At 41.3% G+C, this 19,404-nt stretch overlaps 1 protein-coding gene across 1 annotated transcript in view; it reads right to left on the minus strand.

The window, feature by feature from the left end:
* Positions 1-19,264, minus strand: part of LOC129691466 (phospholipid-transporting ATPase ABCA3-like) — a 97,386-nt gene extending 78,122 nt beyond the window's left edge. The window contains exons 1-7 of the mRNA XM_055627613.1: positions 19,205-19,264; positions 18,561-18,816; positions 13,291-13,418; positions 11,632-11,782; positions 4,748-5,007; positions 3,010-3,126; positions 2,389-2,506 (exon numbers count right to left, since the gene is read on the minus strand). Coding sequence (XP_055483588.1) covers positions 2,389-2,506; positions 3,010-3,126; positions 4,748-5,007; positions 11,632-11,782; positions 13,291-13,418; positions 18,561-18,816; positions 19,205-19,264 — 1,090 coding nt within the window. The remainder of the gene's footprint in view (positions 1-2,388; positions 2,507-3,009; positions 3,127-4,747; positions 5,008-11,631; positions 11,783-13,290; positions 13,419-18,560; positions 18,817-19,204) is intronic.
* Between the last annotated feature and the right edge of the window lie 140 nt (positions 19,265-19,404).

Here is a 19,404-nt window from a genome sequence, read left to right on the forward strand (position 1 = left end):
TTCCCACCTCAGCCTCCCAAGTGCTGGGATTATAGGTGTGTGCTAACACGCCTGCCCAACATGGCCAAATTTTCCTGAAGACAAAACACTTCATAGCCCTAATTTGGCACAATGCAGTGTTTATCTAAACACTGTCAAGGACATAGAAAAATGAAAATTTTCACCTGTCAGTGGGACTGTACCTCCACAAAACCCCCTGGCATGTGATTTCTCAAAGGGTGAGGAATAAAGCTTTATTTGTCTTTGTTAGAGACCATTCTAAGCCAAAGTTTGTAACTCAAAGAAAGAATGTATGTATGTATGAATGAATGAATGAATGCATGCATGCATGAATGAGTGAATATCTACATCCATTGCTTTTATTTTCTATTCTCCTCTTTCCATCATTTAAAAATCTTTCAAAACCCAGCTACTACCACTTGACCTGTAATATTGTGGTCTGTGGCCCTTTGATGTGTATGCTGTAATTTGGTAATTTTCGTTGCTCTCTTCATGTCCTTTTCCGGGGCTGGTTTTACATGTCATCCTGAATTTGTGGCTCACAGAGCAAACATTACTTCTAGGTGTGTCTGGGCGCCTCCAGCTGAGGCCAGCATTTGAGTCTGTGGACTTGCAAGGTAGGTTGTCCTACCTTATAGGGGTGGACATCATTCTACACTGAGAACCTGGAAGGAACAGAAACATGGAGGAAAAGAGAATTCCCTCTTTTTCCTCCTGACTGACACCACCGGCTCCTCCCATTATTTTATTATTATTATTATTATTATTATTATTATTATTATTATTATTATTGTTGTTGTTGTTTTTGTTTGTCTTTTCACTATGTAACCCTGGACTCACTTTGTAGACTAGGTTGTGCTTGAACTCACAGAGATCCACCTGCCTCTGCCTCCCCGAGTGCTGAGCTTAAAGGTGTGTGCACCATCATCCTGCCGGGCCCTCCAATCTTAGGCACTCTAGAACACTCACTGGAACTCGTCACGGGCTTCCCTGCCTCCCCTGGTCACAGATTTCAGATGGTGAGATGTCCAAACAAACCAATTCATCACAATACCCTTCTGTCTTCCACTGTTTCTGCTTCTTTGGAGAACTCTAGCATGATTTTTGTGCATGTGATTATCCACACTCTAAAGGTCAATGCTCTGTCGGGGTAGGTGCTACATTGTAAATACGCAACAGCCCAACAGCAGGCATTTAAGTGCAAGGAGCAATTCTGTTGTTTTCTTGTTTTTCTCATCAGATACTAGCAGACACTGCTCTCTCCAATTCAGAAACTATCTTCATCTCAAGAATCCCTGGCGAAAGGGCTAGACGGATACCATACAAGAGGCAATTCAGTGTTAGAAAGAGCACCCAAATACGAGCATACTATCACACAAGTGCTGTGCTTATCAATTTTCTTTTTTCTCTATTTTTTATTTACAATTTATTCATTATATATCCCGATTGAAGCCCCCTCCCTCAACTCCTCCCAGTCCTACCTTTCCTCCCTCTTCCCCCTATCTACTTCCCCTAGTCCACTGAAAGAGTTCTCCTCACCTGCCATCTGCCCATAGCTTATCAAGTCTCATCAGGACTGCCTGGGTCCTCTTCCTCTGTGGCCCAGTAAGGCCACCTTGCTAGGGGGAGGTGATCAAAGAGCAGGCAACCAAGTTCCTGCCAGTGACTGCCCCTGCTCCCCTTACTAGGCAACCCACATGGAGACTGAGCTGCCCATGGGCTACATCTGAGCAGGGGTCTAGGTATTCCCCATGCATGGTCCTTGGTTTGTCCATCAGTCTCTGCAGGACCCCCTGGGCTCAGATTTTTTAGCTTTGTTGGTCTCCTTGTGGGGCTCCTGTCCCCTTGGGGCTCCTGTCCCGTTTGTGTCCTTCCATCCCCCTCTTCTTCCATAAGACTTTCTGCACTCTGCCCAAGGTTTGGCTGTGAGTCTCAGCATCTGCTTCGATCGGGTGGAGCCTTTCAGAGGACCCTCTAGAGTAGACTCCCATCCTGTTCCCTCAGTAGGCAGCATGCCAGATTGATAATCTGAAGGTCCTGAGTGCTTATCAACTTTCATCTCTCACTTCATTCCATTCCTTCTTTTTGTAAAGACAAAAATCTCATGCAGTCCAGGCTAGCTTCAACGTACTACATTGGTCAGGACGTCGGTAAACTCCTGATCCTCCTGTTCCTGCGTCATCGCTAGCATGCTGTGCCAACACTACAGGTTCAGGTATGCGCCATCACTGTGCATTCACCCCACGTCAAGTAACTACCAGGGCCCGGGACGTCTCAGTGAGAGCGCCGAGGCTGTGGCTACGCTGACGGATAACTTTTGGAAGGAGCTTTCCGGCGCGGTGGCTGTTCTGTGCTGAGACTCCTTCCCGGGAGGGATCCGGTACTCACCTCTGTCAAACAATGTGCTAATCATGAAACTGAAGAATATCGAGGAGATGGCGTAAAATGACAAAAAGACGAAGACAAGGACGGGGTCATTGTACTGGAAGATTGGCACAGGTTCAATCTAGCAAAATAATTAGAAATCCAAATTTAGTCTTGTAAGATGCTTTATCAGGACAGGGCGTAAGAGAGCGAATATCCTATTCCTGGTCGACATTAGTGACACGTTCAGGGAGATGAAGAATTAATACTTTTGGGTCTCATAGAGCCCAGACTGGCCTTGAACTCTCTGTGTAGCAGATGATGGCCTGCCTCCCACCTTCTGGGATTCCAGGCATGCACCATTACTCTCTGTTTATGGAAGGGTGTATATACATACGTTAACCAAGTACCTTAAAGGCCCTTTCTCCTGCACCAAACAACTTGCGGAGGGTCCTCCCATCCTCCCACCTTGGCTTGAACCGAAGGCAGCGGCTAAGAGAATAAGCAGCCTCTGAGAATCTACACCAGATCCACAAAAGCTCAGCTTTCCTTTCCCAGCAACCAAGAGGCATTGGACTGATCCTGCACTCCTGCTTTCCCTCTTAAAGTTTAGCCACAACACACTGGGGTGGAAAAGACACTTGCCTGGACAAATAAAACCATGCAAATGATGATGATGTTGATGACATACAAACAGAAGAAGGTGAAGAAATAGGCGACCCAGAGCATCCAGTTGCTCAGCCCTATCATGAGTTGGTATTCCTGTGGGAGAATTACCACAAACTAAGTATCATGAAAACACGCACGCACGCACGCATGCACGCACGCACAACCACACAGTGCCTTAGAGTCCTCAAAATGTACTGACATGTCATCTGATTTCCTATTTGTGTCTCCAGTCTCCAAGTCACATGGGATAAGACCAAGGACCGGGATCTCATGTAATTTCATTAAAACTGTCCGGCTAGAAACTGAATCCTGAGTTTCTAGGAGCTCAGAGGTCATCCCTCCAATAATTTCCTGATGTTGTTGAGACGTGGAGAGCACGTCAGCAAAGCTACAGACCACTTTAAAGATATACTTATTCTATTTTTAGGAAAAGTTATAATAATACTTAAATTCAATTATAAAATTAAAAGTGCTAAGATTAAGATGGAAAGAGGAGGGAAGTGCCCACAGCTTTAGCAATAATCTTTATGAACAATGTATTTTTTTCAGAAGTGGTTGTTTATAGAAATATGAGGTATTCTGAATTTTAACAAAAGGATATGAAAATAATTTAGCAAAGAATATCATGTTAGTATAGATTAAGAAAAGTCAATTGAGAGGTCTTACCTTTTGGGGGCTACTTACAATATTTTTATTGAATTTTACTAAGATATCAATATTTAAATGTTAAGACTGTAGCTCCCCCACCATTTCTACCTGCTTAGTACATACAAGGTTCTCAATGAATGTTTCTTTTTTTTTAATTAATGGATGACTAGAAGGATCTATGAACATATGCATGCTATACAAAGCTCTTTAGAGTGGTTACAGGTTCATATTATTACCTGTAGAAAACAAAAACAAGAGGAAATGTGCCGTTAAATTTTCTAAAGGTTAATGCCGAAAACATATTTACTTGACAACATTTTTACTTATTTATTTTTGTGTCTGGGTGCATGTACATGTGTGTACTTATGGGCACGTGTGTGCCATGGTGCACGTGGAAGTCAGAGGACAATTCTTGGGAGTTGGTTCTCTCCTGTCACCTTGTGGAATATAGGGATAGAACTCAGGTCATCGGGCCTGTGTGTAAATGCCTCTACCTGTGAGCCATCTTGCAGAACCTTACTGAACAAACTTTAAAAAGCAACTAAGATGACAAAGTACATTAACAGAAGAAGTGCAAAACTTTTACATAGAAAATGCAAAACATGGTGGAAGGAGATGACGGAGAGCCTGAGCAAGTGCAAAGCTCTCCATTTCATGACCCCAAACACCTAATAGTGCTAATGTGGTAAGAACACAACACCTGTCAAGACCAGATAACAAAGAAAGAAAAATCGTCCAGAATTATAGCTAGTGGGATCAAATCAGTATTTTAAAAAAATCACCCGATAAATCACTAACCCTGGACTGGATGCATTTAGTGGTTTGAAAGGTAGTTGACATTTAAATTAAATCTGGGATATTCTGAAACTAACAGTCACACTAAAATTTTTGAATAATGATAAAATTATAGAAAGTAGCCACAAACGCAAAAGTGTTGAGTGGCTGCGAGTGAAACAGAACTATCAGTTTTGAACACGAAGAAGTAATTTAACCTTCCGCATAAACTCATGCTATACTTTCAAACTTTTCAGTGCAAATGCCGTCTACAAGAAAAACAGAGTTATACCTTCAGTCGGTTTTCCTTTTCCCACACGATGGACCGAATCAGGGTGAGATGATTCAGGGAGAAGGTACTTGCCACTATGAGAGGGATGAACATATTAGCGAACACGTAGAAGTAATCATGAAGATACGCAGGGTACGGAAACCTCTGGATGAAGAGGCTAGTGTCTCTGAAGAGCGCTGTGGCGGCAGCCCCGCCATGATACAGCATGATCGCCTTGTCTAAGGCGTGTTGCACAGCCAGGAATCCTTCATTGACGTACCCTAAATGAGAAAAGAGAGCCTGCTAAGGGAAACGACTAACAGCAGCTGGGCTGAACAGGGAAAAAAAAACCAGCAGTTGACATACATCCGTGTGTTGTGGATGAATACTCTGGCAATAACACTCTCTGACTAAGCGATACAGCCACCCTGGCCTGTATGAATTCACTGTGACGTTCACATGATGAAAGGGGAGATGTCGAGAAATGTCCTTCTGGGAAAGAACAAAGTTGGATTGAACCAGGCTCTTCTCTCGGTCTGAGATCCTGAGAAGTACGCCCAGTTCTTCCACACAAACATAGGATGAGTCCATCTGCTGCGAATAAAGGTGATGTAGCTCTTTCTTTCTCAAGTGTTAATGACTTCCTGTTTTCTCTTCCTGCTATAGACAAGAACTTAAAGTAGTTTGCTACACAGAATTGGTGAGAACAAGTATCTTGGCTTTGTTCCTGACGTCAGGAGGGGAGTGCACAATGTTGAGTTAGTAAGCTACACGTTTCCCGCAGGTGTGCTTTATGGGACGGAGAAAATTTACTTTTATTGGTGCTTTGGGTTACGGAGTTCGAGTTAGTTTTTTGTCGTTGTTGCTGTTTTTGTTCATTTGTTTTGTTTTATTTTTCTCTGTGTAGCCTTGGCTGTCCTGGACTTGCTTTGTAGACCAGGCTGGCCTCCAATTCACAGCAATCCCCCTGCCTCTGCCTCCCTGAGTGCTGGGATTAAAGGAATGCACCACCACACCCAGATTAGGGTTAGTTTTTTAAAACGTGCTTTCGTGTTGGAAAAATAAATATGATGGGAAGTTACAAAGGCAGTATAGGGGGTTCTTGTATGCCATGCATCTTCAATGGGAGAATGGATCATTCCACGCCATCCTGTACAAACAAATAATTTTGTGATGTTGGAACTTTATGAGAGGGAAGGGTTAGGTTTTTTTTAAAGTCCCCCAGGGCTCTTAGAAGGGCAATATGGAAAAACGGCTGTCTACCCTGCATCGTCGGCATCACACTTCCTTGGCCTCACATGCTCTATTGCCACAGCACATTACTCAAAGTTAAGAACTTGACACCAGTGCCATACTATTTAAAATACATGATAATACTCAATTTATAATGCATTTACGATACTCAATTGCATTTCACCAGTGTTGCATTTCTTCAATGTTTCTTTTCTGTTCCATTTCCTGTGCATTTTCTTATTAAGCTGACAGAGTCTCCTCTGATCCATGGAAACTATTCAAGCTTTTTTTCCCCCTTTTTGTGAATCAACCAAGGAGCATGCATGCAGAGGACCTAGACACCTTGCTCAGATGTAGTCCATGGGCAGCTCAGTCTCCATGTGGGTTGCCTAGTAAGGGGAGCAGGGGCAGTCACTGGCAGGAACTTGGTTGCCTGCTCTTTGATCACCTCCCCCTGGTGTGGTGGCTTTACTAGGCCACAGAGATTGAGGATCAAGGCAGTCCTGATGAGACCTGATTGGCTAGGGTCAGATAGTAAGTGAGGAAGACTTCCCCTACCAGTGGACTGGGGGGGGACATAAGGAGGAAAGAAAGAGGGAAGGTGGGACTGGAAGGAGATGAGGGAGGGGGCTACAGCTGGGATACAAAGTGAATAAATTTTAATATTTTAATTATTAATAATAACAAAGAAAATCTTTAAAAAATATATACTTTTTTTTTTTAAAGAAGAGTAGTATTTGGTTTTACCATGTGTTCCTGGGTTATCTTATCTCAGGATATTGGTAACCCAAGAGGTATTGGGTAGGCGTTCCATCTTGTGGAGAGGACTGTAAGTTAAATCATATATTGGTTGGTTGTTTCCACAAGTTTAGTGCCACCATTGCACTAGTATGTCTTGCAGGCAGGACACTGTCATGGACCAAAAGGTTTGTGGCTGGTTTGGAGTTTATGCTTCTCCTTTGGTAGTCTGCAACGTACCTTCCTATACCGAGGGTGCTAGCACATAGGGGACAAGACTCTAGATCCATCCCTTGTTCCTCTTTTGTTTCTCTTTCCCCACTTGATCCTTCTGTTCCACTCCCACGCTCATCCATCCACAACTATCGATCCTAGGGAGACCTAGCTCTGCCTCACTAGTTCCTCTGTAACTAACATCTGTGGTTCTCTGGGTCATAGCTTCTTTATTATTGACTTAACAGCCAATATCCATATATAAGCAAACACCAACCATACTTATCTTTCTGGGTCTGGGTAATGTCCTGCAGAATGAATTTTTTCTCATTCTATACACTTCTCTGTGAATTTTATGATTTCATTTTTTTAGGATTGGAGAAATACTCCATTGAATTTACATGTATATGTACCCCATTTTATCCATTCACATATTCGGAAATATCTGGGTTGTTTCCAGTTTCTGACTATGAATAGAGAAGCAATGAGCATCAGTGAATATGGCTGAGCAGGTGTCTTTGTGGTAGGATGAAGCCTCCTTTGGGTATATGCCCAGGGTTGGGAGAGCTGGATCTTGAGGTAGATCAGTTCCTATCTCCTTGAGGAACAACCACTCTGATGTTCATAGTGGCTGTACCAGTTTGCATTCCCACCAGCACTGGATGAGTGTTTTTCTTGCTCCAGGTCCTCACCAGCATGAGCTGTTATTTGTTTTATTAATCTTGGCCATTCTGATGAGTATAAAATAAATCTCAAAGTAGATTTGATTTGCATTTACCTGATGGCTATGGATATTGAATATTTTAAATGTGTTTCCCAGCCATTGGAGTTTCCTCTACTGAGAATTCTCTGTTTAGATGTGTGCCTCATTTTAAAATTAGGTTATTTGTTTTCTTGATATCTAGTTTCTTGAATCTATTTTGGATAACAGCTATTAGATGTGTGGTTGAAAATATTTTCCCATTCTGTAGGCTGCCACTTTGTCAAATTAGTGATGGTGTCCTTTGCTGTGTGGAAGGTTTTCAGTGTCATGAGGTCCCATTTATTAATTGCTGAGTTAGTGCCTGTGTTAACTATATTCTGTTCAGAGTCTTCTCCTGTGCCACTGCATTCAAGGCTATTGGCCACCTTCTCTTCCATCAGGTTCAGTATGTCTGGTTTTATGGGGAGGTTTTTGATTTACCTGGAGATGAGTTTTGTGCAGGTTGATAAGTATGGATCTATCTGGAATCTTCTACATGCAGTGGTCCTATTTGTCCAGCACCATTTGTTGAAGATGCTGCCTTTTTTTTTTTTTCAGTGTGTAATTCTGGCTTTTTTTTTTAATCAAAAATCAGGGATTCATAGGTATGCATACTTTATGCCCAAGTCTTCAATTCAATTGAGTTGATCAACATGTCTTTTTTTTCTGCCAATACCATACTATAGCTACGGAGTATAACTTGAAATCAGGGATGGTGACAGTTCTAGAAGCTTTTTCACTATCTGAGATTGTTTCATCTATCCTGGGTTTCTGTGTTTCATATGAAGCTGAAAATTGTCCTTTCAAAATTTGTGAACAATTTGTGAAGAATTCCGATGGGGATTGAATTTAATCTGTAGATTACTTTTGGTAAAATGGCCATTTTTACCATATTAATCCTACCGATACATAAGAATTGGAGATCTTCCATCTTCTGATATCTTCTTCATTTTTTTTTCTTACAGTTTTATCATACAAGTCTTTCACTTGCTTCATTAGAGGAACCTCAATATATTTTATATTGCTTGAGGTTATTGTGAAAGGTGTTGTTTTCATTTCTTTCTGAGAACATTGTTGTTTGTATATAGAAAGGCTAATGATTTTTTTAAGTTAATGTTGTATCTAGTTACATTGCTGAAATCATTTATCAGTTGCAGTAGTTTCTCAGTAGAATTTTTGGGGTCACTTATGTATACTCTCCTATCATCTGGAAATTAAGATATTTTTACTTCTTCCTTTCTAATTTTTCCCTTTTGGTTTGTTCTAGCTTATTGCTCTAGCTAAGACTTCACGTACTGTATTGAATAAGTCTGGAGAGAGTAGACGACCTTGTCTTGTTCCTTAATTTAGTGGAATTGCTTTGAGTTTCTCTCCATTTAAATTGATGTTGGCTAGGGCGTGCAGTAAACTACATTTATTGTGTTGAGTTCTGTCCTCTGTATCCCTAATATCTCTAAGACTTTTATCATGAGAGTGTTGGATTTTTGTCAAAGGCCTCTTCTGCATCCAATGAAATGATCACGTGGTTTTTGTCTTCCAGTCTGTTTCTATGGTTTATATTACATTTTTAATTTATGGATGTTGAACTGTCCCTGAACCTCTGGGATGAATCTTACTTTCATCATGGTAGATGATTTTTTAAATGTGGGGTTTTTTTTAAATTAAGTTTACAAGTATTTTAGTGAGAATTTTTGCATCTACGTTTATAAGGGAATCTGGTCTTTAATTCTTTTTTTTTGTTGGATCTTTATGTAATTTGTGTATCAGGATGACTATGATCTCATAAAATAAACTGGGCAATGTTCCTTCTATTTCTGTTTTGTAGAACAATTTGAGGAGTATTGACGTTCACTCTTCTTTGAAAGTCTGGTAGAAGTCTATATTAATACCATCAGATCCTGGGCTTTTATTTAGTTGGGAGTCTTTTAATGACTCCTGCTATTTCACTAGGGGGTTATAGGTTTGTTTAAATCATTTGTCTAATATTGATTCAACTTCTGTAAATGATACCTATGGAGGGAATTCTCTCTTTGTTTTGTTTTGTTTTGTTTTAGATTTTCCAATTTGGGGTAATACGGATTTTTAAAGTATGGCCTTATGATTCTATGGATTTCCTGAGTGTCTGTTGTTTTCTCCCCTTTTTGTTTGTGATTTTGTTAATTTGGAGATTCTCTCTCCCTCTTTTAGTTAGTTTCTATAAGTTGTCTATCTTGTTTATTTTCTCAAAGAACCAATTCTTTGTTTCAGTGATTCTTTGTATTGTTCTTTTGTTTATATTTTATTTATTTTGGTCCTGAGTTTGATTATTTCTTGACAACTACTTCTTTTTGGTGTGATTTCTTCTTTTTGTTCTAGAGCTTTCTAGTGTGCTGTTAAGTTGCTAGTATGAGATCTTTCCTGCTTTTTTAATGTAGGCACTTATTTCTATAACCTTGCCTCTTAGAACTACTTTCATTGTGTCTCATAAATTTTGATATGCTGTGTATTTATTTTCATTCAATTCTAGGAAGTCTGTTGAGGGTTGGTCTGATGCTTGTATTTTGATGTTAATTACTGGCCCTCAAGCGCTGGTTACTGCCCGGATACACCTATCCTTGTTATGTAAACCTGCCTAAGACATTATTCCTGATTGGTTGATTAAAAGGCCTAAAACCTGGGCAGGGTAGAATGGGGTAGGCATGGCTAAGGTTCCTATGCTTTGGGAACAGGAGAATCATGGGAAACAGATGGTTAGGAAGAGAGAAGGAAGGAGGACATCATGATGGATTAGCATGGAGAAGGAACCGTGTGGGCTGGGAGAAAGAATTCCAAGGATGGCGTAAAAAGAAAGAGCAAGATGAAAAATACGAGCAAGTATTTATAAGATTATGAATGGAAGGTAGCCCAGATAAGAATGGTTAAGGCAGATGGCATTGGATGGGGGCTGGGAAATGGATGGGGAAGTTATTGAAATAGCATACGTAGAAATATCTGCCCAGCCAAAGGTAAATAAGGCAATTATAAAATCAAGCAGGTGTCCGTACCTTATTAATTGTGATAGTGGGTTAAATAATACCACCTTGATAATCACAGGGCAAATAATTATAAATCATAATATCCCAACACCCATTTTATTTACAATAGAAGTCTTCAATTTTTTTTTTTATTTTTGTCTTGACCTATTTTTTTTTTTTTTCATTAGAGTTGTTCATTTTTTGTGAGTTTGTTAGCTTTCTGTTGTTACTGATATCCAGCTTTAATCCTTGGTGGTCTGATAGGATGCAGAGAGTTATTTCAGTTTTCTTGATCTGTAGCGACTTGCTCTGTATCTGAGTATATGATCAGTTCTGGAGAAAGTTTCACAGGTACAAGGGAGAAGTTATGTTCGCTTGTGTTTGGGTGAAATGGTCGGTAAATATCTGTTAGGTCCACTTGGTTTACAAGGTCTGTTAGTTCTAGCATTTCTCTGTTCAGTTTTTGTCTGGATGACCTGTCTATTTGTGAGAGTAGGACACTGAAGTCCCCCACTATCAGTGTGTGATGGTCAATGCATGATTTAAGCTGCAGTGGTGGTTCTTTTACAGACTTGGATGCCCTTGTGCTTGAGACACAGATTTGTTTTCTTTGATGAGTGTGCAGTGTCCTTCCCTATCTCTTCTGATTAGTTTTGATTTGAAGTTTATTTTGTTAAATGTCAAAATGGCTTCATCAGCTTGGTTCTATCTACCTACCTATCTATCTAAATCAACAATAATCAAAGAAAAAGAAGATATCAATTTGAGAGTGGGGAAATGGGAGGGGTTGGAGGGAGCTTACCTGGAAGGCATGCTAGGGAGAAAAGGGAAGGGGAAAATGATGTGCTTCTATTTTAATTTAAAATGTATTAAAATAAATAAATTAATGAAATAAATATCTTTCACCACAGGACTGAAGAAATATGAATCTGTCCATCTTTCAATACAACAAGAGAATAAGATAAATAGGTTAAAGAACTGCTCACCAGGACTGCCTCCGTCGGCATCATATTGGTTTCTGGGTCCCACAAGACGCACAGGTGGAAAGAGAAAATTTGTAAACCAGCTGTGCCCTTGAAAATATGCCCGAGATTTCATGTTCTTCTTAGTATTACTAAAACGCAGGTAGTATTTTACCTAGGAGGAGCAATAAAAAAAAACAAATTATATATAAAGCAAAAAAGAAAAGAAAAAAAGAAAAACATGGCAAGAATCAGAAACAAAATGATTTTAAAAGTGTATCAGGAATATGACATTCTGAGGGCACATTGATGAGGATCTGACTATGGACTTCAGAAAGTGACAGCAAGCCTGTCCTGTGGCATGTCACAGGTGAAATATTTTGAAACGTCAACAACAGCTGGATTCTTGCTGTGGGTTTATAGTAAGCAAACACAGCTGGAATCTGTGAATATCCTGAATGTATTTTCCCTAGACAGACATCTGACATGCATACTGAAATGAGATATTCCAAAAGGAATTGTTAATTTATATTCCCTTTGTGTTAGCTAACTGTTCCTAAAGAAAAATCTCTTCCTTCCTTGAAAGTGATTGAGGAGGACAGAGAAGGAATGTATTAGGATACAAATGTGAAAAGTTGCATAATTGCTGAACGAAAAGATCACTCATTTTAGAAAACTGAGTAAACTTTAAGGTACATTGTGCTAGGCTTTAAAACTTCCTGAAATAAACAAACAAATAATTGCAAGAGTCAGTCAAGAGAAATTGGTTAGATTAGCAGGGACAGGCAGGTGTAAGCCATTAGCCATATATTAAAGGTTTTAGTACAAGCCTTAGTCCACATTCAGGGGCATCTGACATTTCTCGGGGAGCCCATGTCCTGGTTGAAGATGTATTTACTCATGTTAAGTTCAAATTTGGCGTGTTTAGAACATCTATGGAAAGGTGGTTAGGAGGCCAGATAGAGGCCAAGCATACTCAGAAAGGGCAAGAGTAAGTCAGCTGGGCAGGACAAAGGAGATTATGAAGTGAAGGCAGAGGAGGAGATGTTTGCCACTGTACTGGATACATTTCTATACATGAATGAGCCTACATCAACTTGCAAGGAGCCAGCCACTTGGGCTGACATGTGGAAGCACCGAGTCACCAAACAGAATACAGAGAAACCAACGACCCTATTTATTGGCCCTCTTTACCTCCCGACGATAGCTGCTTGTACCTTAAACACAAAATTTTGACTCTCTGTGTAGCTACATTCTATACTTTGATAATTTCCCCTCAATACCAGGGAAATTCAATTCGAAGCATTATTTTTGTCTCTCCCGGGCTGCGCTTATCAGAACCATCCCAGCGTTCGTAGATGTCCTGCTTCTCGTTCACTGGGGCTTGGGGAATGCGCCTGTTCTCAACTAGGATTTAGTCCCGTGAGGAACGGGATCTGCCTTGACCATGTGTCTTGAAACTCCATTTGAATAGTCACTTATCACTGTGCGTCCACCTGGGGCCTTCACCCAGTGGAAAAGGGGCATTCTGGGAGTTTGTGAAGGTGTGCAGGTGCCTATGAGCTGCCCCACGTGGGTGTCGTGAACCTAGCTCAGGTCCTCTGGAAGAGCAACGCAACGTTCTTCTCCACTGAATCACCCTCCAGGCCCCAGGCATGAGGCTTCTACGGAGAACTTTCTCACCTTCTTTGGCAGCGGATCGTTGCTGTTTGTGAAGTTATGGTCAATGACAATAGCAGCCAGGAACTTTTTAGAGTTGGCAGTTGACCTAATGTACTCTTCAAAATCACTTTCTGAAGAAAACCCTGTAACTGCAGAGAGGGCGAAAGTGTGTGAGGGCAGAGTGTATGACGATGCTTCCTACCCACAGGGTGGGAGCTGTGAACACTGGCTGAGGGATGACGTGCCCCAGTGTTCTCCGATTTCCAGTTGGAGAAGAAATTGGGGGCCAGTCATTGGTATGGCCATTCCCTCAATCTCTGCGCCATCTTTATCCCTGCACATCTTGTAGGCAGGGGAAATTTGGGGTCTAAGGTTTTATGGGTGGCTTGGTGTCCCCTTCTCCCCACTGGAAGTCATGCCTGGCTACAGGAGGTGGCCACTCCTAGGAATCTCGGCTAGAGTCACCCCCATTATCCTCCCAAGAACCTACCCCATCACAGGTCTCCAGCTTGTCCCAGAGATGGGCCCCCATAGGTTTCCCACCTTTCTCCCAGCTCTCTCACCTCCCATCCCTGGTCCCCACCCCACCCCCCTTTCTTCATCTGCTTCTGCTGTCTATTTCATTTTTTCTTCTGAGTGAGATTCAAGCACCCCCACCTGTTCTTTGGATCTGCGGATTGTAACGGGAGAGAGTTAATCCCTGACTCTGTTCATGATACTCGACATGCTTGCAGCCAGGAGCCTACCATAAGCGCCCTCCGAGCGGCTCCATCCAGCAGCAACAGCAGACCGAAACAGACACTGAGACCCACAGCCCAACATTGGGTGGAGCTTGGGGAGACTTGTGGAAGAATTGGGGAAAAGATGGAAGGATCCTGAGGGGACAAAAGCTCCGCAAGACCAACAGAGTCAACTAACCTAGGCTCATGGGTGCTCACAGAGACTGAAGCACCAACCAAAGGGCAAACATGGTGGACCTAGACCCCCTACACAGATGTAGCTGACAGACAGCTTGGTCTTCATGAGTGTCCCCTAGCAATTGGAGTGGGGGCTGTCTCTGACATGGACTTTTGGATCACTTTGCCCTAGCTGGGCTTCCTTGTCTAGCCTTAGCAGAAGAAGATGCGCTTAGTCCTGATGAGACTTGATGTGCTGGGGTGGGTTGGTTGGTGGTGAGGCTCCCCTTTTCTGAGGAGAGGGAGAGGGGAAAAGGGGGGACGGTGGGACCGGGAGGAGAGGAGGGATGGGGCTGTGACAGGGATGGAAAGGGAATAGATAAATTAATAGAAAAAAAAGAAATTAGGGGGAAATGTGTATGTCATGATTCTGTAATACTCAATATCTGAATGAAAAGTATAAAGAAGCTGGGGAAGGAAGCCACCTCACAATTTTAATGTTTGAGGTAAGTATATTTCAATAATTGAGATTTTTGAGTCAATGAATTTAACTTTGGAATTCAACCTCATTGACCTTTGAAAAGGTGTAATTTGTATTTTCCTAAGTAAAACAAACAAGTTATTTAATATACAGTGCATTTGTATACAGTACATTGTATACCCTAAAGATTTCCTTGGAGTCAAAAGCATGGTTGATGGAAACAGAATGGCAAAGACTCAACAGCTGCGGTGATGAAAATCAAGATCCACGGAGTTTTATAGATTCGACTGCAATGGCTTTATTGGTTTACTTCTTCCTCCAGCAGAACCCTGATTCCTAAAGATACGCAGGAAAAGCTCCACTGTCCTCACTGTTGACTGGGCCAGCATTCTCACCAGAGGGCTCTCTCATGCTAAAAGTGACTGCTCTGACTGGGGGAGGGGCATGGGAGGAGAAGAGGGAGGGAGGGCGGGATTGGGAGGGGATGAAGGAAGGGGCTACAGCTGAGAGACAAAGTGAATAAACTGTAATAAATTAAAAAATAAATTAAAGAAGCACCCTCTCCTCCACACCTGTCACCTGCGCTCCGAGGTGTCACTGTTTCTCCATCTCACCAGAACCATCACGATGCCAGTTCCTTCAGGCACTTTGCTCCGTTCATCTTTGTAAACAAATCCACATACAAGTCTAACAAATATAGGGAACCTACGTTGGGTTCATCCTTTGAAAGACCAGTATTTAAGTGACTGTTGCTTCATTGTCTGAGTCGAGCATTGCTCTTTGTTTGCATAAAAGTGGATCATGTGTTGGGAGCCATGCAGAAGGAACAAGCAAAACAGCTCTAGAACTCACGGAATGCAGCCCGCCAGTTAGCAGACCCATGACGGCGTCTCAGGGAGGCATAACCCCGAAGACCACGTGTCCTGAGGACCTTAACTGCTACGGGAGCATCGCTCTGCTTGTTGCCGCTGTGGCCATCACATCCCTCATACTACGAGAGTTGTGTGGAAAAACTCCCTCACTGGGCAGTGCCCCAGGCACTCACAATTATAATGCTTGATCTCTTTCAGGGATTACGGAAAGATTAACGATCAGATTGATGATCCAACCGGCACCCTTGGAAAGAACCTAGAGAGGTAGATTGTTGGCAGTGACCACTACCCTTAGAAAGAATTTGGAAAAATAGATAGCTTAACAAGGTTAGGTAAAGATGTTCTTGCTAATGACTCTGAGGTAGAAAATCTTAGGGAAAAATAGATTGTTTAGCAAGGTTAGGTAAAGGTGTTTTTGCTATCAGCTCTGATGCAGAAAATCGTGGGGAACAATTTGAAGTTAAGAAAAAGTACACTCTTAATCGTAAAGCTGGGGACTTTTTGAGGTTGGTGAGAAGCAAGGATAGCCCAGGGTGAGAGGGGCTGACGTGACAACTCTCAAGCTGGGTCGGTGACTGAGAGGACAATTAATTTCCTTATACCTTTTCTTGCCCTCAGCTTCCTGATATGATTTAATAAAAACTATTAACACGTAGATGCACACCTTAAAGATTTAAAGCAGGAATGGCTGATTATTTTTATATGAAATTTAAGACTTGTGATTCTGTAAGATTTTTATAAGATTACCTTTTATGGTAATTGATTCTTTTTTGTTTGTTTGGTTTTGTAATAGCAAATTGCAGGCTGACAGTAAAGAAAAAAAAAAAAAAAAAAAACAGGCCGAGAAATTCCCTTGCTTGCTCATACTCTGTTAATATATAACAAGCTGCTTAGTTACAAATGTATATGCATTCTTGGGAATAATTTTTCATATTTTTTTCACCCATAATACATAAAACATTTGATCACATGAGGACACTAGGATACATGCTTTTCTTACTAATTCTCACTGTAATAGTTGGTTTACTTAAAGAAAAATAGAATGTAACCACGTTGTGATTTTCGTACTACTTGAAAGATCTTGCTGGGCTCTATAAGATGTAGGAAAAAGAATGAAAGTGTGGTTTGGAACTCACTCTTCAGTCTGTTCCATCCACTAAGATGTGTGTATATGTATGTGTATGAGGCTGTTGGGATATTTTTTTCATCCACCAATGTATGTGTATATGAATGTATGTAAGGTTGGGTTGGAACTCATTCTCTGGAGCTTGTTCCACCCACCCAATGTTTGAGTGTGTATGCATGTATGTACATGTGTATGTATATGTATATGTGTATATATATGTGTGAACATGTGTATGCATGTATGTGTTACATGTATGTATGTATGTATGTATGTGTATGCATGTATATGTATGCATAAAGCAGAAGAAGCCTGAAAGAGAAGCTAAATGAAGAGAAGAAGCTTGTTGGAACCTACTTGCTGGAGTCTGACTTACTTCATCATCAAGTCTAAGTGCATGTGTGTGTGTGTGTGTCTGTGTGTGGTCTTTTTCTCTCCTTTCTTTTCTTTCTTGGACACTTTGCCACTACCAGGGGAAAGCCAATGCTAGAGCCAGTAGCCCTAGCTGACACTCACCATAATAACTGTAAGCACATGCCAGGTAGCTACCAGCACTGGCTGATGCCAGCAATTTAATTCTGGCCCCTCGGCTTGCCACTGTCACTGGAAGCAAGGGTTGGAAACGATCAGTTCCAGCCCTGGAAAGTTAGCCTCAGAAAAAGTTCTGCTGGGCCACCAGCCAGTCACCAGGTCTACGCACAGCTTCAGTTCACCCTGTGGTGTTGAAGCTGGTATTCAGTAATCATTCCTGTGCTGGTTGGGGCTCTAGGAAGGAAGGGAGGGTGAGGTTGCAGATTTAGGAGCTGGTCCTGACTCTGATGCTCCCGAGGCACAGGGTTTGGGCTGTGTGCTTACTTAAGAAGAAGTTACGAGGTACAGGGAAGGCCACAAATTTCTAGTAGTATTTGCCTCTGTGAGAAACAGGAGTGAAACTGGTCTGAGAATGTGAAGGAAAGCGAGGAACTGAAAACTCTTTAAATGATTCGACATAGTTTCTCTGAATATACCATCATCTAGATATGCTTTGGACATCTCCCCCAAAGGCTGGCCTATGAGCTTGTACCTCAATTGTAAGTGTCACAGCTCAGAGGAGGTAGAATCTTTAAGAGGTGGATCTGGAAAGGAAGTTAAGTCATTGGAGGGACTGCAACGGGGTGGGATTGATGGAGCCTTTGCAGGAACCAGGTTAGCTCCTGTGTAAAACTTAGAAAAGAGCTGGCCTGCACCTGGTCTCTGTAGATTACAGCCTCCTGTCTCTCCATGTGATCCCAGTCTATCAAATGTGCTTCCATCACAATGACATCTATTACACTGGGAATGAGCCAAGATGATCCGACCAGGTGAACAGATGAGGACACTCAATCTCGTTCTTCCAAATTGTGTGTTAAATAAGCTTCTTTTCCTTACATGCCACCTGTCTCAGGCACTTCCTTACACTTATATAAAATGGTCTCAGGTACTGTCTTCTACGGATCATGCAATAATGCTTTAAGTAACTGACCACTCATTCAGAATAAAGACACGCTTATCCTGTGCCTGCGTGTTCCTGCGGCACACAGCAATACTCCTGATGCTATTCTCGCCCAGAATATTAAAAAAAAACTCACTCAGAAACAATGAGGACAGAGCTAATTTACAGAGTTATTATTTACAGAGTTAAATAATAACTTAGAAAATCATCCATTGGTCATTTAATGCTAAAACATTACTTTGGGTTTTTTTTTTGTTGTTGTTTGTTTCATAGAGAAAAAAATGTATATAAACTTAACTTTCAAGCTTAACCAATTTTATAATAGCATACTTTAAAAGATGACCCTTGGTGTTCTGTAGTGTTTTGTGTGGAATTTATCACCCAGCTAGGAAGGCTTTTTTTTCCTAGAATAATTAAATAATAAGCTTTTATGAAAATCTTAACTAACCTTTCATATGGAAGTTTAAGTCTTTTTTCACATTTTCGACAATATTCTGTACCACGATGATGTTGGATGGCACGTAAGCCAATTCCCAAGAATGAGAAGAGGTAGCGATGAAGGGAGGGACGTCGCCGACCGGCTGGTCAGCATAACTGAGAGGTCCAATCTTCTTTACAGCAAGAAAGTGTCGTGCAGTCAGAAGAACACTGCTGAATATAACCATCAGGGCTATTTCAACAAATAAAGATCCAAATCGCCGTCTCTAAGAGAATTAAAGAACAAAATCGTGTTCATTTTCTCAAAAACAAAAAACAAACAAACAAACAAACAAACAACAACCTAAATTTTATTTAGCAAATGGCCATTCGTATATAGTAAGCTAATAAGATACTTCATTCAGATTACATAGGTGATCAGGAAGCATAGCTTTACTCTATGACAGATAAAATTTCAAAAATTTTTCTCTCTCCCATCTGACATTCTACTACTCCCTCACTCTGTGTAGATTCTGTGTTTGGAATAGATATCCTCAGCCCAGGAACTGAGGAAAGTAAAAGAGTATAAATTAAAAGGCAGTGATTGCAATTGTGGGAATCATTCCTTGACCATCTCTGCGCTGCTGCAACAAGATGAGGCAGAATTCAACTTACCTTTAAAGTAAAGTTCTTCCAAAGAAGAACCAAAAGCTTTTTGGATGCCAGTGAAGCCATTCTTCTTAACTGAAAGGGAGTTCAACTCTGGAGGAAATAAAGATTTTTTTTTTTTTAAGAAAAGAAAATTAAGATTATCTGAATCTTAAGATGTGTGTGTGTGTGTGTGTGTGTGTGTGTGTGTGTGTGTGTGTGTGTGT

Source organism: Psammomys obesus, unplaced genomic scaffold (genome assembly GCF_907164565.1).
Source record: "Psammomys obesus unplaced genomic scaffold, mPsaObe1.curated_primary_1811, whole genome shotgun sequence".
Taxonomy (NCBI): Eukaryota; Metazoa; Chordata; class Mammalia; order Rodentia; family Muridae; genus Psammomys; species Psammomys obesus.